This window comes from Phlebotomus papatasi, chromosome 2 (assembly GCF_024763615.1).
Source record: "Phlebotomus papatasi isolate M1 chromosome 2, Ppap_2.1, whole genome shotgun sequence".
In the NCBI taxonomy this organism is placed as follows: Eukaryota; Metazoa; Arthropoda; class Insecta; order Diptera; family Psychodidae; genus Phlebotomus; species Phlebotomus papatasi.
In genome coordinates this window covers 93,494,895-93,521,227 of record NC_077223.1, presented here as the reverse complement: position 1 = coordinate 93,521,227, position 26,333 = coordinate 93,494,895, and the positions used below count along the sequence as shown (strand labels likewise).

At 35.7% G+C, this 26,333-nt stretch overlaps 2 protein-coding genes across 3 annotated transcripts; one reads left to right on the top strand and one right to left on the bottom strand.

Moving 5' to 3' along the window:
• Positions 1–4,626: 4,626 nt before the first annotated feature.
• On the bottom strand, positions 4,627–11,795 carry LOC129802428 (HEAT repeat-containing protein 6-like). Its single transcript, XM_055848227.1, has 3 exons — positions 11,573–11,795; positions 10,147–11,508; positions 4,627–6,522 (listed from the first exon to the last, which is right to left on the bottom strand). The coding sequence occupies exons 1-3, from the start codon at positions 11,729–11,731 to the stop codon at positions 4,681–4,683; spliced, it is 3,363 nt and encodes a 1,120-aa protein (XP_055704202.1). The 5' UTR covers positions 11,732–11,795; the 3' UTR covers positions 4,627–4,680.
• An 83-nt stretch (positions 11,796–11,878) lies between these two features.
• Positions 11,879–22,915, top strand: LOC129802431 (kinesin-like protein Klp61F). Of its 2 annotated transcripts, XM_055848234.1 has the most exons (5): positions 11,879–12,069; positions 12,129–12,682; positions 17,191–19,248; positions 22,411–22,730; positions 22,795–22,915. In XM_055848234.1, exons 1-5 carry the CDS (start codon positions 11,996–11,998, stop codon positions 22,804–22,806), a joined length of 3,018 nt encoding a protein of 1,005 aa, XP_055704209.1. In that variant the 5' UTR covers positions 11,879–11,995; the 3' UTR covers positions 22,807–22,915. The 2 variants fall into 2 exon arrangements, with proteins under 2 accessions (XP_055704209.1, XP_055704208.1); XM_055848233.1 differs by having other exon boundaries at positions 22,411–22,915.
• The last annotated feature ends 3,418 nt before the right edge of the window (positions 22,916–26,333 follow it).

The window sequence follows — 26,333 nt, the reverse complement described above, 5'->3', positions numbered from 1 at the left end:
TCTGAAAAATACGACCGATTTAAGTGTAAATTTTTCCCTGATTTCGTACACATTTCACGAGATATCTCAAAACTACGTAGGTGGCCAATTTGGGGTTTTCGATTGCCTATTCAATATTAAGTTGGCTTCTATTTTGGATTTATATTTTTTGCTAATTCATTCTACATTGACAGAAAACAGCTAATAAACCCAAAATTTTTTTCGGCGCGCTAGAAGCATATGGGAAACATAGGAAATGTCATGCCTCTGATTTTACCCATTCACTCCCCTCCTTTCATTTTAACTTTTGAAGAGTAAAGTTAAGAAATAGCGAAAAAAGGGCACAAACATTAAAAAGAAATAACTTTAGGTAGTCAGGAAAAAATATTTTATCTACGGGTCACACGGGTGACCCAATCGTCTTTAAAATGTTAAAAATAATTTATTTGATAGTTTTTTCGTTATTTACTTTTAATAAGAAAATATTTTTATATGGGATTTTTAAAACTATTTTGTATCATCGTTACAGAAAAGCTGGAGTGCACCGAGTTAGCACTTATTGAGAGCCAGCAACTATAAACTTACGTCAAATGACGAGAAGGACGGACATAAGCGGTTAGGAAAACATCGGCAGAAAACATAATTTCTAATTAATTTTAATAAATTTTTCAAATTTTCTCGATTTTGTATGGTATTCGCACTTTCACGATTTAAGTAGCAAATTTTGCATTTGGGTATATTGAGATGGCAACCCTAAAACATTATACTTCTTTCGTATTTTAATAATTAATATTTCAAGTGGAACTTTTTACAAGTATTTAGATTGGACTGCTCATATTTAACACATAACTTTCGTTCTAAAATATTTATTTTTTTGTTTTTATTTCTATAAGTAACTTATTTGCCGTCACTTATTGAGATACAGAAGTCATTTCCTAGACATATTTTCTGTCTTTCCCTACGTTGTTTTTGCGTTTAAATGTAAATAATTTTATATTATACAACTTTCTAAAACATAACAAAAAACAGTTTCTATATTTGAGAAAAAAATGAATCTTTGATGCAAAACATGTTATTTTAGCGCGATACGCCACTCTTATTCTTAGAAAATACCAGTATTACACATAATATTTCTGGAGATTTGACTCAGATTTTTCACAAATGTGACACTTTGCATGGATTAATACAAGAACACTTTTTTTTAAATAAAATATTAATCAATAGTTAATTATTATTGAAAGAAATAGTTTTTTGTGCCTAATTATCATTTAATTTTTATCACTAGAATGAATGAAACGCCATTCTTTAATAATCTTTTTAAGAAAATCAGCAAAAAATATTTATGAAAATTTAAAATTAAGGAAAATGTTCAGTATAAACCTTTTTAAGATAAAACCGGATTTAAAATGTACACAATTTTCTATCTAATTATGTAATGAAAAATTAAAAAATCCCAAAAATGCTCAAAATGCCACTAAAATCGCGAAAGTACGATATAAATAACATAAAAATTTGTAATTAAATTAATTAATTGTATTTTATAAATTTAAATGCAAATAAATTTAATTTTAGTATATATTTTAGATTTATTATTAAAAATACGGTTAAAACCGGTAAAAAACCGTTGGTCAGTTGAAATTAAAAAAATGTCGTTATTTTAAAATTCAAAAATTGCGAATTCCCCACAGCATTTTCACCACTCAACCCCGAACAAAGTTCCTGGAACGTCTTGTGTCACGGTCATTAAAATTTCCATAAGGCAAGTACTATACAGAGTACTACTTGTCGTACTACTGTACAAACACCGAATTTGCGTTACTGGGTATCTACGCGCGCGTACGACGATTTCTGTGCTATTAGTTTTTTGAAAAATCGGTTCTAAACCGGTTAAAAATCACGTTTTGTTGTTTATCTCGAAATCTAAGCATGCGATTTTGATTTTTTTTATCTTTATCTTGTAGTCCAGAAAATTTAGATCAATTTAAAAAAAAAGAAATTATGACATTCGTCGAACGGTTCTCGGGATATTTCACTTTAAAAATTTCAATTTTAAGAAAATTTGCTATTAGCGTCAGGCGGGAAAAAAAGCGGGAGAAGCGGCGTCGGAGAAGCTTTCCCCATATATATTATAGCACTCTCCTCCCTTTCTCTTTCTATATTCGAAGATTTGTAAGGCAAGGCGGCATCCCATACAATTCACGATCCGCGATGTCTTTCGCGGGTCTTCGCGAGGCGCGAATTTTTTTCGCGGAATCTCGCGGGTCGCATAATTTTTCGCGGATTTTCGCGGGGCGTGAAATTTTTCGCGGACTTTCGCGGGGCGTGTAATTTTTCGCGGATTTTCGCGTAAAGTTTGAGGTCTCTATCTCATAGTTTCTGAGATAATCGACTTTAAAGATTTTCAGACACTTTTATGCATTTTCCATCCAATTTTTTTCATTTTCAAGTTAAGTTTTACGCATGTCAAGCCTGAAAGAGCTGTAGCTGATGTCAAGACCTTTTCAGAACGTATCTATGTTCCAGTCTACGTTAAGTATTTACTTAGATACAGAGGCTCAAAGTTTAACACTTTGAAATATTCATATTTTAGCGTTCTTTATTTACTAATCGCTAATTTTAAAACCTAAATGAAATGCCTCAGTAACCATTAAAAATGGTTGAGGCTTTTATTTTATATATTTATTTACTCTTACATCCTTAAAAGAAATAAATGAAAAGTGCATTTATTTATTTATTTATTTTTTTCATTTTTGCAAAAACAGTTTTTCAGATCTTCCAATAATATGCTGTTATAAAGAAAAACATTAATTTTCTTTTTATTTGTTATTTAGATCTCATCGCCTAACGATAGTACTGTCTTTTTTGTGATGGTTTCGATAAAAGAAGCTCTCCGTAGTTCTGTATTCATGAAAATGTCAAAATTTTGAACTTAGAGCCCCAGTATCCAGACAATCGCTTGACCTAGGTCGGATGTTATATATCTTCTGAAAAGGCCTTGACATCAGCTACAACATACTAAAATTTCAGCTCAATCGGATAAGATTTTTGTTTTGACAGTTATTCAAAATGGCGGACAGAAACGTCAAATCAAGATGGCGACCACACCATCTTGTAGATCTCGGTCATTTTATCTTAAATTACAGTAGATTCTTCGATATCCGGCTGACTGGGGGACAAAATGACATTTAGGTTTTTTGAATGATCAACGGTTTTTCTATTTTGTGCAGTGTGAATTTATTTTCTGTCTGACAAAGAAAAAGAGAATTTTCTTCATGGTGTGCTTATGTTTCATTTTTTATCACAATTATGTATTAAAAACTTCGATACAATGTTAATAATACTTTAATTCACTCTGGAAAAACTTCATGTTTAGTGAAAATAATTTTGAATATCCCGTCAAATCATTGCTCTACCTGCCGATTTTACTCGGAGGTTTTTTGAATTTTAACGGTATATTCTAGTACATTCAGAGAAAATCTGCAGATTCTCGGCAGAATTTCTCCCTAGAAAATCTGCATAACCTCCATTACTTCACAAAAATATTGTTGATTTATGAAGAAACTGTAGAAGTTATAAAGAAAATTGTATGCTCTGCTTAACAAGTATTACCGAGTACACATTTTAGATAAGTAAAAAAACTGCGAGCAAAAATACTAATTTCTTAAAAATCACCAATCGAATGATACAAAAACACGAAATTTTGGTCGACACTCTGTTTAAAGTTTTCACTTCACTTTTCTCTACTTGTAACACGGCGTCGCAGAATTCTTTATTTTATATAAACACCGTGATATCACTAAGAATAACTCTATAGAATTTTGCAAACTTCAGTGAAAAATTTTTCCATCTCTTCTGACACATCTTGTCTGGAAAGTCTGGAATGTAGAAAAAATCTACAGAATATCTACAGAAATTCATCAGAGATTCGTCATAAATCTGCCGAAATATTCTGACGAATTTTGTCCCAAGCCCAAATAAAATTCGTAAGAATATCTACAGAATTTATCTGCAGATATTCTGTAGAGGTGTAGATTTTCTCTACAGAAATCTTAAAGATATCTGCAGATATTATTTGACGGGTATATCAACCACCAGTGTTTGGCAGCTGTCACCCGGATATCGAAGTGCTGGATATCGATAATTTTTAGCCAAATACTTCTATAATAAAGCTTAAGAAAGACCATTATATGGAATTTTGTAATATAAATCATGCGTTCTTAGGAAGATTATAGTGAAAAATAGTATTTTAATAAAAATAATGAACAAAATCGAAGTGGATTATTCTAGCCAGATAAATTTAGAATAGATGTGGGCAATTTACTTCTCTGAAATCGATTTTGGAATTGCATCTTCAGATAACTTTTTCGCGGAGTCGTTTTTTGACAAAATATCTATAGGATTATATTAACTATTACTGAAACTACAAGAATCCTTTTGAGGATCATTGTACCTTACTTGCTACTTAACATATCCCTATATACTTTGACATGGTAGACCGGATCGGCGAAGACAATCAAAAGTGCTAGAATTGTTCAAAGTCTCACGAACAACAAAGTGCAAAGTCACCCGCAACGACGGTATAAATATCGTTCAAGTTTGCCACAATCCGAATTTGCAACGAAGGAATCGCACCTCTATAAGCTGATCTAGGCTTATCACTGGCTTTTTTTTTATTTTGTAAAAATAACAACAAAAACAAAATTAAAGATACTCCGTTGGCGAGATGAAGCAGGAAGCTAGGAAGTTGGATGCCGTGAGTTGATCCGGCGGCAGTTTCTGCCCCATGAGATCCTTGAGTTTCTGCGTGGCCATGAGTAAAGGTGTAGCCCGTTCGGGAACAATTCTATTTGTCACCCTGGACCAGTTTTCTCGAGTCATCTCAAGATGAGGCATCAACTGTTCCTGCATCTCCAGCAAATCCCCTCCCTGGGCACACATGATGCAGTGCGCAAGGGTCAGGCACAGTTGATCCATCAAATTGTCCCTGTGCTTGTACTCATTGAAGTCCACGAGATTGTCAGCCTGTTCCAGGGCCTGAATCAATGCCGCCCAAATACTGACAAAGTGCTGCCCATAGCGTTCCCTCGAACTGACCGTCCCCAGAGCCACAGTCGCATTGATGCGTACTTTGAAATTGGGATTCTTCACAATGAGTCCACAGAGGACAGGAAAAACCATAGCAGGCCAATTCAACTGTTTCTGAACAGATTCCACATAGAAGCAAGGATTCTTCATCATATTCCCCAACGCATAGCAAGCATTCCACCGTACTTTCATAAATTTCACATCCCGCACATTCTCAACGAGGCACTCAATGACACTCCTCGTCAGTTCCTGCCACTTCCGATGCATCAGCAAATCCTCCCGGATCAGATACAACAAATTCCCAATAGCTCGAACAATATTGCATCTCACCTTGTGCTGATCATCACAAGATGCAATTGCAATTCTCAGCATCTTCTCCAACAGATCATCTCTCAGACGATCCAGCGGACTATCAGACTTCTGCTGAATATCCGTAATATTCCCCAAAGCCCAAGCTGCCTTCATTCTACTCATTTCATCACCAATTGGCACCAAATCCGTCACCATTTCCGCTGTATTCTCCACAAAAACCAAATCATTCCTCAATGATGGAAACTGCGCAAAGACACTCAGTGCACGACATGCTGATGCCCTGACAATTGTCTCATTGTCACTGCTATTCCCATGAAGCAGACTCAACATGAGAAATTGCTTATCCCTTGGCACATTCTCATAAATATGACCACCAATATTCGACAATGCATCGCAGCATATCACCTTGACATTCGTCACACTGCCCTGCAACTGTTCCGTCACAGCCGGCAGCACCAGCAACCAAAATTCAATCCCAACATCCAATTCTCCAGCTGGTTTCGATGACACATTCAAAAAATACTGAGTAATTGAGTGAGCAATAAAATCCAAAGCTTTAGCCGCATTCAATACAATCACCGCTGCACTATCCCTCAGACCATTCCTCACAGCTTCACCCACCAACTTCAAATGCCCCATGAGAATGCCAATGTGCGTGGACATTGCAGCCAAAAGGCTGAAACATTCACTCTGAATTTCCAACGATTGAACTCCACATCTTCCCGGGATCTTCCTTCCCCCCTTCTTCCCCTCCTCCGTGCAAATGCTGAGACTATTGAGAACAGTTTCAAGAATCCATGACATCTTCTTTTCCCCATCCTCATCATTTACTTCCACCACTCCTCTCTTCTCCTCACGGTCATCTTCCCCAATTTCCTCCTCCTCCTCCCAATCAACCTCTTCTTCTTCATCTGCAACATCTCCCAAAAATACCTTGTGGATGTCTTCAGTGACCCGTCGAACACTCAATCTCTCTACTCCAATGCATTCTACGATTTCTGGCGTAAAGTCCGTGATCGAAATTATGAAGCCCATCAAACGGAGAGCTTGCAATTTTATCGTTGCCTCCGTGTGATTGACTAGCTTTCGCAGATGCTTCACAATCTCAGTAACCAGGCCGGGTTTTAAGCGATGGAACGGAGTAGCCTGGAAAAAATTACATAACAATACAGTGGGACCTCGATAGAGTCAACCCCCGATATTCAATCTCTAATACAGTCAACAGCAATTTTTTTTTACTCTACGGACTCCAGAAACAACTTTTCTCTTATTATTGAACTAACAATATTATATGATTTTATTATGATCTTCTTGAAATTAAAACTAGTTTTTTGTGTACCAATGTAACGTTTTTAACACAAGAAAAACATTTATGCAAGTAGGGGAAGGTTTTGCACCTTCGTAATATTGCAGCTTCGTAAAAGTAGATTTTTTTCCAAGTTACTAAATGAATTTCATCCATGGACATTAGGGTGTTTCAACAAGGAAAAAAATTTTTCGTACTATTCTCAGGGTGCTGTATTGAGACAAGAAAGTTTTTCTTCGACGACCACATGATCAGACGCCGTTTAGAGGTGGCTGGACGACCATCTCTGTAGTGTAAAATCAGAAAAATGTTCTACAGAGAGGGTCGCCTAGCCACCTCTAAACGGTGTCTGATCATATGGTCGTAGAAGAAAAACTTTCTTATCTCATCAAATACAGCATCCTGAGAATAATGCCAAAAAATTTTTTTCCTTGTTGAAAAACCCTAATGGACATATAATCTAAAAGCTAGTCCTACATATCACATTTCCTGACAAACTTGAAAGCCTAGGCCTTTTTTCCTGGGTCCAAAAGGCAAAAATAAAAAATGGGCCTAAAATCGTAATTCTGATGTGTAATATTTTATGCATTTTTGCACACTTCAAGTGTCTTTTCGAAAAAGCAACTATTCCAAGTTATAGAAGGTTTATCAGGGTTAATATTTACCGTGAAAATCTTTTGCATGAAGGGGGTCGTTTTTGTGGGTGGAGGAAAATTCATAAAAATTACCATCCTTGCAGCTTAGGAAAATTGAATTTTGCAGCTTCGTAAAAACATCTGTCAAAATTATTGATCACCGAATTTGAGAATTCCTCATTCTTTTGGGTCACACTGTGCACGCTGCTCGGGATATTTGACTTATCAGAGATTCCACTGAATAAATTCACAAGAAAATTGGGATATTAAACAATTTTCACTAAAATCTCGAAGGAAAACATGCATTTCCCCATCAAAATGAGACTTCATCAGATGTTTTTGTTTCGCTTCTGTCAAATTAAACATTAAGCCTGAATCTGCTTATGGTAGATGTGATTCTTTCATTAACCATACGGTGTGTTTTAAGCATTTTTCATACAATTTGATTTGTTTTCAAGCGGGGTTTTCCTCATTTAACTTTAAATTAATCACTGGTAATTCTAAGAATCACTGATGTTCAAAAAATGTTCTGTGAAACAGTTTCGAGACGTTAGAGAAAAAACAAGGATTACAATAGGTGTGATTACTACTTTCTGATTTGTGCAGTGATGAAACGAGACTGCTTATGGTACATGTGATTCTTTAATTGCCATTTCGATCTATTTTGAGTATTTCTAATTCAATTTTCCTTGTTTTAAAGTGGAACTTCCCACATTTCACTTTAAATAGGTGGCTGGTCATTTTTGAAATCAATTACGTCCGAAATATGTTCTGTAAGATCAATTGGATTGGAGTTGTTAGAGAAAATCCGAGGATTACAATAAGTGTGATTATGAGAGAATCATTCCTAACCAAGCTCTTAACTGACTATCATTATGCAGGAAAAAAATGGTTTTCCGAGTGTCAAAAAACATGTGTTAGAAAAATAGCTTAAAATTAATTTTTAACGCGTGATACCTCCTACAAATGGTGAAAACAAGTAGACGCAAGTTCCATCTAAGTAGTGATGCCCAAATTTTTGTATTCGGTGTAATGCTTTCGGGGAAAATGAAGTTTACAGAGGTGGGAAAAAGTGGTACGAAGCTGAGTTAACCAGGGCACCTTCGTAAAAAATGCCGCTACATTTTCATTGTCCTGTAGAGGAAAATCCAAGGACATCCAGGAATTTTGTGAGGCAGAATTATGAACCCAATAAGTAAGAGATTTTTTTGATATAGTGATATAATTGATTCGGTGGTGGCATTCAGTACAAAATCTTAAATCTTGGACTCCTTTTTTAATACGAACCTTCAAAACCTTCCCCTGCATGGTAATATTATGATAAAATAGTAGGTGAGATTGTTAAGAATCTCACCTAATTCGTATATTAGCCGTGCAATCATTTTTTAAGAAAATAATTTCCTTCTCGTGATTTTAAGCATTTTGACTATTTTGATCGATTGAAAGTTCACTTGTCTTTTCTTTCTTAAGATTTTTTGATTAATCCTATGATCGCAATGTTTGAGCCATCATTAATTTGGAAGTGAATAATACAGTGGTGGAAATAAGTATAATTCCACCCCATTATCCTTAAAGAAACTCAACAAAAAAAGAAGTTTCGAAAAAAAGTCATACGTATAGATCATAACGTCTGTTCATGCCAACAAAAAAAATCGAAATTGTGATTTTTTATTATAAGTATTATTAGAATTATAATAGAATTTTGTTTTTTAGGCTGGAAATAAGTATACTTCCACTCAATAAATTTAATGATAGGATATTTATTTTTGACTAATTTAAGGTTAATATCTTTCAATAATTTCACTTTTAACTTTAATTAATAAATTAAAATCCATTTCATAAACTTTTACATTCATTTTTGCTGAAATATCGTACGAAAATTGCTTGGCGAACAAAAATAAAGGAAAAATTAATGTTTTGATTGAGATGGATCTTAGAAACTAAGAAAAGTGACTAGGTCCTATCAGATCCTTTAGGTCTAAATATATATCAATATTTTTTAATGTTAATTTTACATCTTATTAAGGGTAAAATTAACATAAAAAAGGGTACCTTTAACCCCTAATACACCTAAAAAGGGTAATATTTACATCGATTTTGGATTAATATTGCAGGGTAAAATTAACATTTCTGGAATGTTATTTTAACTTTTTCGGATTTCTCTCAGTGGAGTTTTTGGGTAGCTTGTAAAAAAAAATATCCGTTTTGTGACTTTTTGCCCCAGCGTACCCTATAGCCGGGACTTGTGAGATTGCTCAGTAGGGGAATTCTGTAATTTTCGTGGCATGGTGACGCGTGAGTTCGAAACGTGACAATGCCAATCGAGCTTTTTTTTGTCATATAATATGAGTTCGAAAATGCAATTCATTGATTTTTTAATGAAATCCCTTTAGTTGATGATTTTATGAAAATACAGTTACGTCTTGATTGATTTGTTTAACAAAATTCATTGTCATTTGAATTGTCAGAAATCTCAAATCTGTGACTTCCGACAATGTCACGCGACCTGAAATGGCAATGTCACGGCTACAGAATCGCATTTTCGAAAAAGCGCTCCTAAGATTCGAACTCAATTTGTCATAATTGCCAGAGCGTTACAGAATCCCCTCCAGGTCGTCTTTTCATCCATTTGACCTTGAATTATTCCTAAAAGTATTTTGTGAAGGTCAAGGGTTAAAAACTTTTTAGATAGCGTATTTCTGAACAGATTCGAGCAATTTTGAATTTTTTGAGAAGGTTTTTGAATTCTTAAGAGGTCCTGAACGGTTTCAAGGGCGACTATGATTTTCGTACGACTCTGGGGCCTTTCAAAATGATAAATATACTCACCGGAACAAGAACAATGAAGCACTTGAGTAGCTGAACCACGATAGGTGAAAGTGATTCTGTGTCTAATGCTTGAAAGAGGGCTCTGTAGATTTCCAAAATCATATTTCCCAGAGCCACGGAGAATGGAGTGAAAGATGTGGATTCCCTTTCGGTACTCTCTGCCTGATAGAGGTATTTCTTGGCGTCATGAAGGAGGCAGGAGATAGTTTGGAGAGCACTGATGCGACATCGGTGATTCGGATCACTGAGGATGCACTTGGTCAGGAACATTCCGCCGGGGTAATTGATGTCATTTGTGGAAAAAAGACAATGCCAGTAGCCAAACATTGTCCTCTGTTCGACCACTTTTGGCAGAGTTCCTATCAACTGGATGGCAGTGAGCCGGACGCGATACTTCTTTTTGTCCCTGATATCCTGACCGAATTTACTGCCGGCTGAATCGGACAGTTCTGATTCACTGGTGGGCTGTGTCATGTGTTCTTCCGAAGAATCACCTAGATTGCAGTCCAGAGAGACACTTTCGTAGGAATAAGGCTTGAGGAATTGACTGGTATCTTCATTTTTGGATTTTTTGTTCTTCCTATGGGATTTCTGAGCAGTTTTTCTTGTCTTCTTCTGCCTGATGATCTTTCCGCCTTTGTTTACGGATGGATTCTGGGGTTCTAGAAGAATCTGTTGGGATGGTGTGACCTTCTGTGGTTTCAGCCATTCTTCTTCCACGTACCCTGTGACCATAAATGTTCGAGCAGCTCCTAGAACCTCTCCTAAATTATCCTGAATCCACGCCGAATGCAATTCTGCAAGGATTTTGAGGATATTTAAACTCCGGTAGATGAATGTTGCGTAGTGTGTCTCGCCAAGACTTCCCAATTCCCATCGGTAAATGTTTCTGAGAACTATATCTCCCAGTTTTGTGATGTATTCATCTGGAATCTTCACCACAGCCTCGGCTTCTGTATAACTGTCCAGGATTGTTTCAACACAGGACAATGCACTCTGAAGGATATCTTCTTCTGTGTTTTTCTCATGCTGTAGCTCTGGGCTATTTCCTAGCTTCGGATTCTTCAGGAGTTTCGTGAAGAGTCCTCTGTCCACAGAGAGGAATCTTTCATAGGGGATTTCTATGGCATTGACATTGTCTAGGAATAGGACATTGAAAGCTTTTAATGCATCACAGACTACAGCATGGAATTTCTTTTCAAGACACTTCAGAAGCCACACAATATTGAGGCTGGCAATGTTAGGAGGGACTCTGATTTTCTGTTTCTTCACCAAGGAAACCAGCAAATAACATGCCTTCACAATCAGTGTGTCCTCATGTGGAGGAATCTTCGGAAATGCACCCATCAGAGCCAGAGCACACTTGCAATACAAAAACATATTAAATTTCAAGATTTCCTTAACAAAATTACCAAAAAAAACTTACTTTTTGGTCAGCAATCTGCTGATGGCGAAAACAGATGGCATTTAATTCATTGAGCACTAGATTTATTTCAATTACTGACGCACTACTATGATCATCGTAGTGATTTAGGAAAAGAAATCTCGTACATAAATTAGAAAATTCACTTCTTTCACTCTCCATTTGGGAAAATGCAAAATATTTTGGAAAATAAAAACAGAATTTCACAACTTAACCCAACTTTTTTTCCAAAATATCGATATTTCCAACGATATTCTATGATATTTTGATATATCGGAGCAAAAATTGAAATATCGCCAACGAAAACATAGTCTGTGACAACCGCAACGGTTTTTAAGACGAGCTTGAGTGATAGCGTTACTTGTAATTATTATTCTTGGAAAAAAACATATTTTCACAGTATTTTATTGAAGTAACTATTTGAAAATGGATACAAGTGGTCCCAGCACTAACACGAAAAGCCGAGGAAATCAAAATATTCAGGTCTATCTGCGTGTTCGGTGAGTTTGGTATAAAATGTCTTTGGGGAGTCGTGTACTGAATGTTCTGTTATTTTCAGGCCACTGTCTGTCCGGGAGCATCATCAGCGTTCAGTTGAAGTAGTGGAAGTTCCCACAAACCGGGATATTCAGGTGCGACAGACGCACGATGCGAAGATCGCCAAGAAATTCACATTTGATCGAGTGTTTGGGGATAAGTCCAAACAAAAGGATGTCTACCATACAGTCGTGGCTCCTTTTATCGGTGAAGTCCTCAGTGGGTACAATTGCACGGTATTTGCTTACGGACAGACAGGCACGGGAAAGACGTACACGATGGTGGGCGATGAGGCTCCTCTGCTAAAGGCATCCTGGGAGGATGATAGTCCACTTGGTATCATCCCAAGGGCAGTGGTGCATCTCTTTGATGAACTGCGAATGATGGATGTTGAGTTTTCCATGAGAATATCCTATTTGGAGTTGTACAATGAGGAGCTGTGCGACCTCTTGGCAACAGAGGACAACAAGATTCGCATCTACGATGATACCACAAAGAAGGGATCTGTCATTGTTCATGGACTCGAGGAAATTCCAGTCCACAGCAAAGATGATGTTTACAAGCTCCTGGCTAAAGGTAAGGATGATCATTGTGTTTAGAGTAGGATCATTAAGAGAGATTCTTAACAATTTCACACTTATTGCAATCTTAACAAAATCGTATGTTCTCCGGATTTGGCTCAAACTTTGCCAGAATGTGTTTCGTCACTCCCTAATCACGAATATATGGGAGGCTAACAAACTCTCCTGTCCGGCAGACGCTCTTTGAGCTTAATAACTTTCAATAAAAAAATGAAAAATATCGACATCCCCTATGGAATTGATCAAACTCCAACCCCTTACAGCCAAGCCATTGGCAAATTGACATTTTTTTTTATACTGAGCTATTTGAAGTCAACTCATAAATTTATGCCCTACTCAGGTCACAGTGCTTTACCAATAACTCAGCCCCTATGGCATCGATCGGGCTCAAATTTTCGTATGTTATAGCTGAGCCTAAGGGCTTTCGATCAGTACCAAACTTAACCCTCTAACGGGTAAGACCGCCTCCAGGCAGGTAATAAAGGTTTTATTTATTTAAAAGTGCTATAGTATCCTCGGTAATAGTCTTACTAACATCTTCTGAAAGTTTGAACTCATTTTGACTTTTCGTTTACTTGCTATCCAAAGTTTTGTGTGACAGGTCAGAGAAAAAGCTACAAAAAATATTTGTGCAAAAAAACTCATTTCCAATTTCCATAAAAATATCGATTTAAAGTTATCTGACTAAAATAAATTTATTTTTTACTAAAAGATATCCCATTCTACTTTGTATATTTTGTTTAAAAAATTTGAAAAAACTAAAAATGTGAATTTTAGAAGCAAAGAGTTTCAAAAATTTTTTATATTTTCTCACCTAGCGCCTAAACTAAAAGAAATAATGAAGAATGGATGGTTCGATTTTATTGGATCATAATTATCCTAGAAAACATTGTTTTAGAACTTTTCTTCGAATATTAAAGAAAACACCGTTAGAGGGTTAAGGTAGCCCGATCCGACCCCCTGACCCGAGCTAGAAGGGGTCAAATATTTAATTTTCAAATGGACATATCTCCGGTTCTAATCATCGAATTTTCAAAAAAAATTGGTGTTTTGGAAAGCTCTCGTGAAATGTCACTTCCTCTTCTAACATCAGAAGTTCATAAAACCACCGCTAGGGGTGCTATTATTAAAATGAAGATTTTTAAATTTTCTAAATAAAATAACTCAAATTCCTTTGTGCATCAATTTCAATATCACATAACCTCAATTATCTCGACTGTCGCTGAACCGATTTTGATGATTACTTCGACATAATTGTAGAGAACATTTGTCTCTATATTTCGTCCATACATCATTTTTCGATCAGATAATGCGATCTGTCCGATTTTGTCGTTTAATGGCCTCTACACATTGGGAGCAATTTTTGTCAAAAATTGCTCTTTTGAAGGAAATTCCCTGCAGAATTATAGGGGGAAACGTCAAATTTCTGTCAAAAACGCAATTTTTGACGAAAATTGCTCCCAATGTGTAGACGCCTTAAGTGTGGAAAAAGTGACTTTTCCCATAATAAGGCTTTGAAACCACTCAGATGCCAATTTGACTGCTTCTACTTGACCAATACTTAAAATACGGTTTGAAATGGAAACTCTCACAAAATACAACAATTCTTTAGTATAGTTGAAGTTCATCAAATGAACACTTGGGGCGCTCTGGGCGAAAAAACGAGTTCAGAAACAAAGAACCTCGATTATCTCGGCTTCTGATTAATCAATGAGGTCAAGTTCTACGGTAAAATTATAGAAAACATTCTGGTCTGCATTTCACCCATATGTTACTTTTCTGTCACTCCATCCAAATCCTTGATATTTTAGTTTAAATACAAAATTTATATAATTTCACGAATTTGATTCAAAATAACTGAATGGCGTTCCCCAACTTCAGTTCTAAATCGAATTTTCATGCATTCCGAGTTAGCTCACATTAAGAATCTCACCTACATAAGTCGGTTAGGATTATCTGTCCCTTTTAATTTATTGTCCTTACTTTGACTTATTGACCTTACTTCACACTTAAACTCAAGATCTGTGCTCTTTCTATTTAATTTGTTAATATTTGGGTGTCCTCAGTACCTGTCGAGTCTTCTGGTTAGGGGGGCTCGACCAGGGTTCGGGGACTCATAGTGCCTAAGGTCAGGAGTGACTGTCTTTACCTGTCATTTTTTGTAAAGAGCCTAGTTATCTTTAACTCCGTTCCAAGTGATCTGCGTAGGTATGCAGATGGCATCCGACGCTTTTTTCAGGCTGAATCTTAAGGAAGCACTTATTAGATTTTTTCTTATTTAATTTTCATTTACCTTTTCTTATACTATTGTAAATCCTTCTTTTATTTTTCTTTTTCTTTTTTTTTGTTGCTGTTTTTTTTAACTTGTTTTCCCTTTTTTCTTTATCACAATTGTAAGAGCGATGAACCCTATATTTGTGATTCAATAAATATTACTATACACAGAAAAAAAAAATATTTTGTAAAAATGTTCGTAAATGTTTGTGAATTTCTTATGGGGGAGTTACGAAATGCTCGTGAATCGCATAACCCACAAACATGTTCGTGAAAGTTTGTACTTTTTTCACAAACATTGTTCGTAACATGATCATTTGACGAATATTTTTTGTACTTTTACAAACATTTGTTCGTAAATGTTCGTAAACACACAAAAAATGTTCGTAAAATTTTGTCATTTGTTCGTAAAATGTTCGACAGGAAAACAAACATTTACGAGCAAATAACAAAATTTTACGAACATTTTTTTGTGTGTTTACGAATATTTTTCGAACAAATGTTTGTAAAAGTACAAAAAATGTTCGTCAAGTGATCATGTTACGAACAATGTTTGTGAAAAAAGTACAAACTTTTACGAACATGTTTGTGGGTTATACGATTCACGAGCATTTTGTAACTCCCCCATAAGAAATTCACAAACATTTACGAACATTTTTACAAAATATTTTTTTCTGTGTACTAGAATTTCATCGAAATCGCTCCATAAACACCGAAAATACAGTCCGGTCAAGACATTTTCGATTATAGCTCGGGGCAGCGAACATCAAGGGAGGAGTGAAGGCTATCGTTGTAAAGGTCTCGACCTCAGCAGCAATATATTAAAATTTAAAAAAAAGGACCGTCTAGTTTTCAAAATATTCAAAATCAAATTTTCGAAAATCGATTTTTCCATTCATCGGGCCTTCACTGGTTATAGCTGGATCTAAGATCTTTCGAATAAGAAAAAGTTAGACCAAAATTTGAAATCTTCAACTTCATGCGAGATAATCGAAAAATCGTTTTTCGAAATTTCAATGTCAAATAATTCCGAAAACTAGACGATGCTTTTTCTTCAAATTTTAATATGTTGTAGCTGAGGTGAAGACGTTTCCAACGATGGGTTGCAGTCCTCCCTTGCTGTTCCCTAACTTGACCTATAATCCAAAATTCAACTCAAAATTGAATTTTCATGTCACACGTTGCAAGGTCCTCGAGTTGCACTTGTCGAGGTCACCTGTAAATAATCTCATCTACCATAAGCTTATCTGGCCTTATTTCCGGACCACAACATATCCAGCGAACGAATTTCAGTAAAACTCACTTTATTGTAAGTCTTAGTGGTCAAATTATGATAAAATATTTCAAAATGATAAAATCGCGAAAATTCACGATTTTTGATTAAAAATATCTAAACTCAGGAGTCCAAGTTGGCTTTTTTATATGGAGCTATTTGAAGCCAATTCCTAAATTGATCTCGGACTCAGCTCACAGTGCTCCAAGGAAAAAAATTATTTAAACAAAAATTTAGTATATTTATCCCTCCATACGGAAAGGTATCTTATAATACGGAAAAACTTCTCCCTTTTTAAATATTTAGCATAACGATCACGAGTGCAGAAAAATTCCCATACGCATTTGTATGTGAAAGTAAGAAATTGGCTTCAACTTTGAAGGCCACTCGCCGGGGACTAGTCAGGAGTTAATTGGGAACCTGCAAAAAATATCCTAGATTTAGGCATCCTTATAGTTTGTAATCATCCACAAGAATCGGATTTTTATCGATTCTAAATAGTCCAAAAAAAATTATTTTTTCCATGGGTACCCAGAGTCCCAAAGGAGACGAAAGAGTTAACAATGGTATTCCCAGTTGGCTCATGTTAAGAATCTCATCTACAACAAATTGATCTAGGCCAGGGTGGTGACATTAGCTCTGAAAAATGTGACCAGTTTTAATATAATTTTTTTCATGTTTTCGTACACATTTCACGAGATGTCTTTAAAACTACGTAGGTTGCCAATTTGGGGTTTTCGGTTGCATATTCTAAATTAAATTGGCTTTTATTTTGTATTTGTATTATTTGCTAATTCATTCTACAGTGACAGAAAATAGCTAATAAACTAAAAAGTTTTTTCGGCACTCTAAAAACATATGGAAAACATAGGAAAGGCCATGCCCCTGATCTAGGCTAATCTATAGCTAAAGTTTCAAAAGAAGTACATTTACTTTAGGCTAATCCTCTCTTATAGGTCAGGAGAGGCGGAAAACTGCAACAACGCTCATGAATGCTCAATCATCTCGCTCTCACACGGTCTTCTCAATTCTCGTGCACATTAAAGAGAATGGTATCGATGGTGAGGAGATGCTGAAAACTGGTAAGCTCAATCTGGTTGATTTAGCGGGCAGTGAGAATATCACAAAGGCAGGAAATGAGAAGGGTATAAGAACGCGTGAGACTGTAAATATTAATCAGTCTCTATTGACTTTGGGACGGGTAATAACGGCTCTGGTTGAGCGTCAGCCTCATGTGCCATATCGTGAGTCAAAGTTGACGAGATTGCTGCAGGAGTCTCTGGGTGGACGCACAAAAACATCGATTATTGCAACAATTTCGCCTGGACACAAGGATCTGGAGGAGACATTGAATACATTGGATTATGCCCATAGGGCCAAGAACATTCAGAATCGACCTGAAATTAATCAGCGACTGACCAAGAAGACTGTACTGAAGGACTACACGGAGGAGATTGATAGATTGAAGAGGGAACTCAATGCTGCCAGAGAGAAGACCGGGGTTTTTCTGCCGAAAGATGATTACGAGAGTATGATGCAAAATTTTGATAGTCACATTAAGGAGCTCAATGAGAAAATGTTGATGATACGTGCCCTCAAGGATGAATTGGAGAAGAAGGAAGCGGTGTTTCTGGAATTGCAGAAGCATGTGGTGCAGACGACGTTACAGCTTAAAAGGACTGAGCAGAAGTACGAGGAGACAACGCATTTGGTCAAAGCTCATGAGGCTACGGAGAAAAAGCTGACGGGTCAGGCAAGGAGTCTCATTGAGGTGGCTGATGAAGCATCTGGGGATACGTATGGACTACACGAGGCACTGAAGCGTAGAAAAATTGTCGATGGGACGATAAATAAGACTGTGGAGAATTTTGTTGAAGAATTGAATGGAAAAATTGGACAAGTTCACAGCAAAGTCATCAATTTTCGGCAAAATATTGACATTCAATCTTTTGAAATTGGTCAGGAGTTGGAAAAAAATTCCAATCGGCAGAAAGTATCAGCCAATGAGATGCGAACGCAACTTTTAGCAATGGAAAATCTCAATAGAACCTCTTCTATGGAATCTGTAGAGATTTTTGACAATTTTCGTCAATGCCTTGGCCAAATGTCCGATAAAAATTGTGAAAAACTCACTGAAATGCTCCAGGAGATTGAATTGCGACAGAAGAACTATCATGAAGAGATGCAGGCACATGTGGATCAGGTGAAAAGTCTCGAGGCGAGAAGAAAGGAGAATTTTGAGAATCTTTTAGGGAATATGGAGATTTTTCAGAAAAATACCCATGATAATGTGGAACACTACATGGAATTCAGTATGGACTTTTTGAAGCAGCTCCGAGAGCATTTGGAAGTGATCCTAGTGGAACGCAATGAAGAGATGAGACAGAGAATTATGGAAAATGAAGAGACATTTGAGAATATTTCGAAAGAAATGATGGCTGCAAGAGAAAAAAATAAATCTCTACTGGCTCTTTTGAATAATAATTCCAAGGATAAGGAAATAATTGATGATAAATCCAATAAATTGCAAATGCAGGCAACAGAATTTCGTGAAAATGCCATCAATAGTCGGGCTACAATGGACAAAGATCGACAGAATTTCGAAGAGAAGAGCGTAGAAATTGCAAAAGATCACAAAGATATGATGGAAAAGTTCAGTGAAAAGAATGATGGCAATTTTGAGTTTCTCATTGAGGAAATGGCTAATTTGACAGAAGTTCTGGGTACACAGAGGGACAATTTAAAGGCAGAAGCTGATGAATTGGGTAGAAAAATCCATGAAAATCATAAAAATTCCACGGAAAATTTCCACTTGAAAATTCAAACTGCGATAGAAGATGTAGATAAAGAGGAATCTGCTACAATTGACACGCAGAATTCTGTTAATGTTATCATCGGTCAAACAAAAGATTCAGCTGATGATTTTAAGGACTTCATCTGCAATGTGGTTCAACGAATGGAGAGTGACATCAACAATCTCTACATGAACGACTTGAAGACATACACATCAACAGGTAACTTTTCTTTTTTTTTTAATTAAGAAAGCAAAAGCAGTGAGCGGTGGGGCAGTTTCACTCAATATTTTTTTTTACAGTTTTATTTGAGCAATTAATCTTAAAAATGTAATTGAATTTCGGTTATTTGTAAACATAAGTCCCGTGAAGCCCAATTACTAAATTTACCATCATAAAAAAAATAAATTTGTAATGCAATGTCTGCGTGAAACTGCCCCATCTTCTTCAAATTTAATTATCTAAGCCACAAATTAATGGTTTCGAATAATATTCCACTTTTTAGAATAATATGAAATTTTAAGGTCATTCTAACGGCGCTGTTGTCAAAGCAAAAATTTGCAGAGACCAGTAGGGGAATTCTGTAACGATATGACAATGTCATATGACAAATTCTTGTGATAAAATCGAGAACAAGGCAACATTAAAGCCCAGTGAAAAAAAATAACATTTAAAATAGTTTAAATGTTATAATTTTATATGCCTAGGAGCTTGAATTAAATAACACTTTTATTATATTGAGAAAAAAAGTTAGAAAATATGCTATTTTCAGCCTTTTTGACCCGCATAGCCCCTCAACAGATCAAAGTTCAAAGTCAATGTACGACCTCAGCTTTAGTTACATATTCTTAAATTTCACGTCTAACTGCTCCATTTGATGGCTTCAAATAAACTTTCGGAGTCCTTGGTGCTTTTTTTTTTTAAATATATCTCCCGAGGAAATTAGAGGTCCATCACGACGAGTTTTTAAGATGTCTTAAGGCCTCTACACATTGGGAGTAATTTTCAAAAAACAAATGCTTTTTAGAAGAAAATTTTCTGCACTTCTCTAGGTGGAAACACAATTCACAATTCTGTCAAAAATGCAATTTTTGACGAAAACAGTTCCCAATGTGTATAGGCCATTAAAAAGAAGATTATTAAAAATAATCGGCAGAATCATTTTAAGAAACTTGCTTTCTTCTCATATGGTGAACCGTTAGTGCCAAAAAATAAGATTTTTAGAAGACTCAAGGACGACTTTTCTAAAACATATTCTAACACTATTTTTACTTTCTCTGTGAATTTTTAGGCTTTCGTTATAAATTCTTAAATATCCTTTAAATATGTGAAAAAGATTACGTTACAACTTCCTACTTTTCGAAAAATATATTACTGAATGAATTTATTACTGAAATTACGTTAGAAAAAGAAAGCAAAAATAGTTACGAAATATTTACCCATTTTTACACTTTTTTTCAATTCTTGAATGTAGTACAGTACGGACAAGAGCCTTGTCCTGCCCCCCCCCCCCTATTGGGCTTTTAATAGTTTTTGAGTTTTTATAAGTTCATTTTTATATTGACCCTCTACAAATGAGCAGTAAGACATCAAATTTGAGAAGTGACTAAATTTACAATTTTAAAAGCAATAGAATTTCCATGAAAGTTTCGATCTTTATGAATTGAAAAATTAGGCCCATTTTTGGAAAGATTTGGATTTTTTTACTGGTCAAACTAATTTTTTTTGCTGAATGAATACATTTTTTACTTTTCACTTGAATTTTTTTGACGCTTCTAGGGGGAGCAGCTGCCCCCCCCCCCTGCCCCTAGCTGAGTACGCCCATGGTCTAAGTTATTGAGAAAACAAAAGTGCAAAGGACAATGGGCAAAATGGTCCAACCTTTCGAAAAGAATGAAACCTGTACCATGGAATAAGTATTAGTATTAGCAAAGATAACAATTTTTGTTCCGGAACAAACCCCGAAAGCATGTAGGAAAAGCATTAGAGCATAAAACATATGTTTAAGAAATGTGACGATTTTTTTTACAAAACTATTTTTAAACAATGGCAGTTTTTATTATATTGGTCGTTTCAAAGAACAATTTGTAAAGGAAGGTTCAAGAAAGATCTTCCTAGAACAAACCATCATTATCTCTTTATTTTCCCTGCCATTTTTTAGATCTTCGTAATAAATATTTGAACATCTTTCAAATTCATAAAAAGGGATTGTTATGTAGGGTAATATCGCTTGTGCAGAAATATTCTCCTTGAAAAAAGAGTTAAAGCCTCTAAAGATCGCAGGATTCTAAAAGATACCGTTATTCAAATTACCTTGAAAAGTTAGTTAAGAATACAAATATTTTAATTAAGCCATTATACATTGAAATTTTTGTTAAAATTCTTTTGATAACGGGACCTTTTCAACTCATTCAGCAATCCTAGCTCTTTTTAAAAAGAGAGTATTTCTATAAAAGGATATACTTTACGCAGCACTTTTAATGGAATTAAAGGATATTCGAGGATGTTTGAGGGAAATCTGGATAATTCCAAATGGAGAGATAGGGATATGATTTCTTCTATTTTTTGGCACCCACAACTTACGATTACGTTATAACGTTATTGAAAAAAAGCAAGCAAGTTTCATAAAATAATTCTATCCATTTCTTAACAACTCTTACTTTAAGATATTTCAAAAACTTGACATGATAGACTATAAGTTTCTTTGGGAGATATGTGAAAGACACACCAGCGACTCCGAAAATACCGATGGTTTCCCATTACAAGAAGAAAGTTTTCGTTTTGTTTCCTTGAAATGCTCGATGTCTTTAAAACAGAGATGTGCAAGAACCGTTTGAAACCGAAAAAACGTCAAATAAAGCTTGTTCTTGTATGGGAGCTACCAGATGGAGCACTCATAGGGAAAATATAAAAATATTTATTTAAAGCCTAAGTCATATGTTGACTTTGAGTCGAATTTCGTTAAGAACGGTCAAGCCGTTTTCGAGTAATAAATTGTCAAAGTTGTGAATTTTCATAAGGATAGTTAATTTCCCAAAGACTGACAGTCCTTTTTGACTTGGGTCTCGGTAAATTTTAAGTTATACACCAATAGCTACAAAATAGACCTAGTCTCGTCTCTGGCGAAACGTTGGACAAGCTCCCATACATTTTTGCCCATTGTCCTTTCAAAAGGGTTTGTCACATTTTATCTATGAAATTTCAGATTAACTTACTTCTTGGACCAAATATATTTTCAGTAATTTCTGTTGCTTAATAACAAGTATGTCACCTGCAATATTTCACCTAGACTTCTCATTTGTTCTTATTATACAGTCATTATTTTAGATAAATTTTTGTAAAGTAAGGAAACCAATATTAAATCCACAACAAATTGTTCTTCAGGTGAAACCCCTGTTCGGAGAGAGTTCAAGTATTCGAGAGAATTAGCTGCAACATCACCTCATGAGAGGATTCTCAATCGCTTCCGGACAACTCTCAATCGAATCTCATCGGGATCACAAGCATCAGGTGAAAACTTACAAAGTAATCAAGAGGAGTTGGATGTTTTGCCAGAGAGACCACAGGTGTCTTCCACGCCACTTCACAACAACGTTGAAACTCGATGTTTGAGAGAACTCAATTCCAACACGGTCATCACCTCTACTCTTGCTAGAAAAGATGACCTTAGGAATACATCTGTAATTGAGATATCTTCCGACGAAGTAGGACTTCAATGATTCAACTATATTTAGTTTTATTTACTTATTGCACCTCTCTTCGTTTCAGGAAAACCGGTAAGTTCTCCAATGATTTTGTCAAATAGGTTTAATTAATTATTCGATTTGGAAAATACAATGCTTTTTATACATTTACTCTAATCTTTAATAAATGATATCTTTCGAAAATATTTGAAGTTTTTTTCAAGATTCATTTAACCAACTTACAATTATTTTCACTTGAACATTTGGATATTATTATTATTATTATTTTTTATTATTTATTGTGCTTACACTCGAGTCGTTTTCAAGGAATTATACCTCTGGGTGAAAAAGGGAAAGATCTTTTTGAGGTGAAAAGAAAAAACGATGAGGTATTAATTGTTAATTCTTTGGAGTACATCGAAAGCTACAAGGGGCACGTCCAGTGATTTTCTGTAACAGTTCGTTGGGTTGGCTGAACTCAATGATGGCAAAACGTTGACATTTCGTCGGTTACGGCTACCTCTGTCGTATCTGCATTTCAGCATTTCACGCAAGAGGGGACGTCTGTATTGTAGCTTGCTCCGAATGCAGATACAAAACAAATGCAGATACGACAGAGGTAGCCGCAACCGACGATTTGTCACCAGCCACAGCCATTACTTACCGCATATCTTTTTATGTAATACTCCCTCTGTCCCGAAATAAGTCGTACATCCTTTCATAAAAAATGTACTAGCAAGCGTACGACTTATTTCGGGACAGAGGGAGTATGAATTAAAGAAAATGAATTCTTGTACTGTAGAAAAGAATGCGTTGAATATATTAAACTAAACTAAAACTAATTAAATTTAACTAAACTAAAACTAACTAAATTAAACTAAGTATCGCACAACGTGTTTTCGAGCGATCCCAAAAACATGATTTTGGGGAGGGGGGGTGAGGTTTATCTTAATGGTCTCAGGGTTGACTTATAGGGGGTTCCCGAATGTCCCAAGTTTCTATCTCTAACCGTTTGGCCTCTAGGCGTAGTAACAGCCGGATCGACGGACGGACGAACAGTGTAACGTCAAATAACTCTAAACTTCAGATTTCCAAAATTCTCCCAAAATATTACTTCTTAGGGGGTAAGGAGTCATATATATAACTCAAAATCCAGGGATTTGCTATGTAAAGTGCGAGCAGTAAAATCAGAAATCTTCCAAAACGAAATCAAGATAAATGGCTAGGTAATGCAAACGACGATTTGTTAAAATTCTTTCTAACAAAAAAAAGTTTATGATTGCCAAACTTTAAACAGTTGCAACATTAAAATCAGGTATGGGATTTGTTGAGTATTTTACCTTGAATTATTATATTGAATTAATCCTTATTGTTTATGTCAGCGTAGAAAAAAGTAAAAATAAATAATGAAGAGTGTGAGAAAATAAGCTACTTATCCTAACAGATTTGTAACCCGAAACATTAAAATTGATCTAGGCAGATGTCACGCCCCCTAAAATGCCACGCCTATCCATTTTTACTTAAGTTAAATCATTAACTTACAATTTCAAATAAGTATATATAAGTATAGCTTTCGTGTTTCCTTAAAGCCAAAAAGTTGTGCGTGGAAGTACATAAATATAATATATAAATCATGTTATTCAAATGAGGAAGAATATTAACCATTAGTGTGTCGTCAAGTTGTGTTACACAAAATTCAACCTTGATATAGCATCTTCAATCAACCTCATTCAATCTCTTCAGGATGATTAGATGAATATTATTTTCCTCAGAAGCAAAAAAGCACAGAAGCTAGATAGAAAACATGGGCCTCTCTTGGACAATTTCTCACATATTTTTGATATCACTGGCTGTCGTTGCGAAATTGGGCGCCAACGAGACGCTCTTTGATGCCAAGAATCAGGCAATGGGAAGTTGCCGCCACAGAGACGAGACCTGACTCCACTCAATATTTTTTTGGGTGGGATTTCGCTCCAGAGGAACTGCCACTGTCGCAGAATATATTTCTATATAACTTAGATTGGAGAAGAAAACGTTCAGGAGAATAGATTTTCTTTGTTTTTTTTTTGCAGATTTCCAAAAGCACTCTTTCTCTTGTATCTTACTTTCTAATCTCTCAATCCACCCATTTTTTTTATAGACTCCTCACACTTCTCGACCTTTTTCCTGAGATTATTCTATTATGCCACGAAAATAGCTTAAGTTATACCTCAACACTTTCTTGTATAATGGATACTTTTGGTGCCAGGTTTTATTCATTTTGTTAATGTTGTAAAATCGCATTTAGTGGGATTCCGAAGTTGAATTCTTTATTGAATATTTTTAAATTATCTGTTAAGGAGGAAACGGTAGGATTAACTTGTTTTAATGTAGGTAGGATACGTAACGTAGGGGAAAGTACCCATGCTTGATACAATGGGAAGCTTCGTAATGACTAAATTTTCTATGTTTCACAATATATATGTGACTCATCGCAACCATATTTTAAAAACTATGGGAAAGTGGCCAGTTTTTAAAATATATTGCAGAGTTACGTTTATTGAGAAACATAGGAAAAATTTAGTCATTACGAAGCTGCCAATGGTATCGAGCATGGGCACTTTCCCCTAGGATACCTTCGGACCGGAGGCAGCTAAAATCCCGAAAGGGCTAAAATCCTAAAAAGGATGAAGTTATATGAAGGATAATGCGTAGAATAATTTTCCAAGACACACTGAGAGAAATCCAAAAAGTTAAAATAACATTCCGGAAATGTTTATTTTACCCTGAAATATTGATCCGAAATCGGTGTAAATATTATGCCTTTTAGGTGTATTAGGGGTTAAAGTTACCCCTTTTCATGTTAATTTTACACTTACAAAGGTGTAAAATCTACATTAAAAAATTTTGATATATTTTTACACCTAAAAATTGTTAAAGTTATGAGAAAAAAAGTTAATCGCACCCCCGTTTTTTTCTCTCACAGTGCAGAAAATTTCCCTTTGCCTCCAGCAAACGCGGGTGCAATCGTGGGAGTAGGTATGACACTTTTAAGAATTCGGGATTTTGGCTTTCGGGACTTTGACCGGGATCTGGGTTAGCGATCACTATGATCAAATTAAATTATCTTAAATCAGAAAACCTTACAGAGCACTGGTAAGTGTATTAAAACGCCTACAGAACATCTCAGTTCAGGTAGGACTGCATGAGCTCAGGATCGAAAGACCACTAATCGGGAACAAACTCAAGGTAGCAATACATAACAGATAAGACACGCTTCAACATGACAATGAGTCGAAAGACTATTATACGAAAACTTCTAAAGTGGAATGTGGGTGTCGTAAGGGCATTGTTAGCCCTGACACACATATTTCACTCCCCTGGGGTGCTGACATCTCAGCCATAGAGGCAAAGGCAATCGCCCTATTATTTTTCGCTGCAGAATGTGCGATAGAATACACAGACTCCACCATCATTAATATATTCTCAGTTAGCCCAGCGGCTTTGAAAGCTTTAGCTGGCTTCATAATTTTCCTCAAAACTAATTCGTGAATATACGCAGGAACTAAACAAACTATCTGGTTATTCTCACCTGAATCCCCGGCTATTTCAAGGCATCAACTCTGCAGACACTTTGGCTAAATC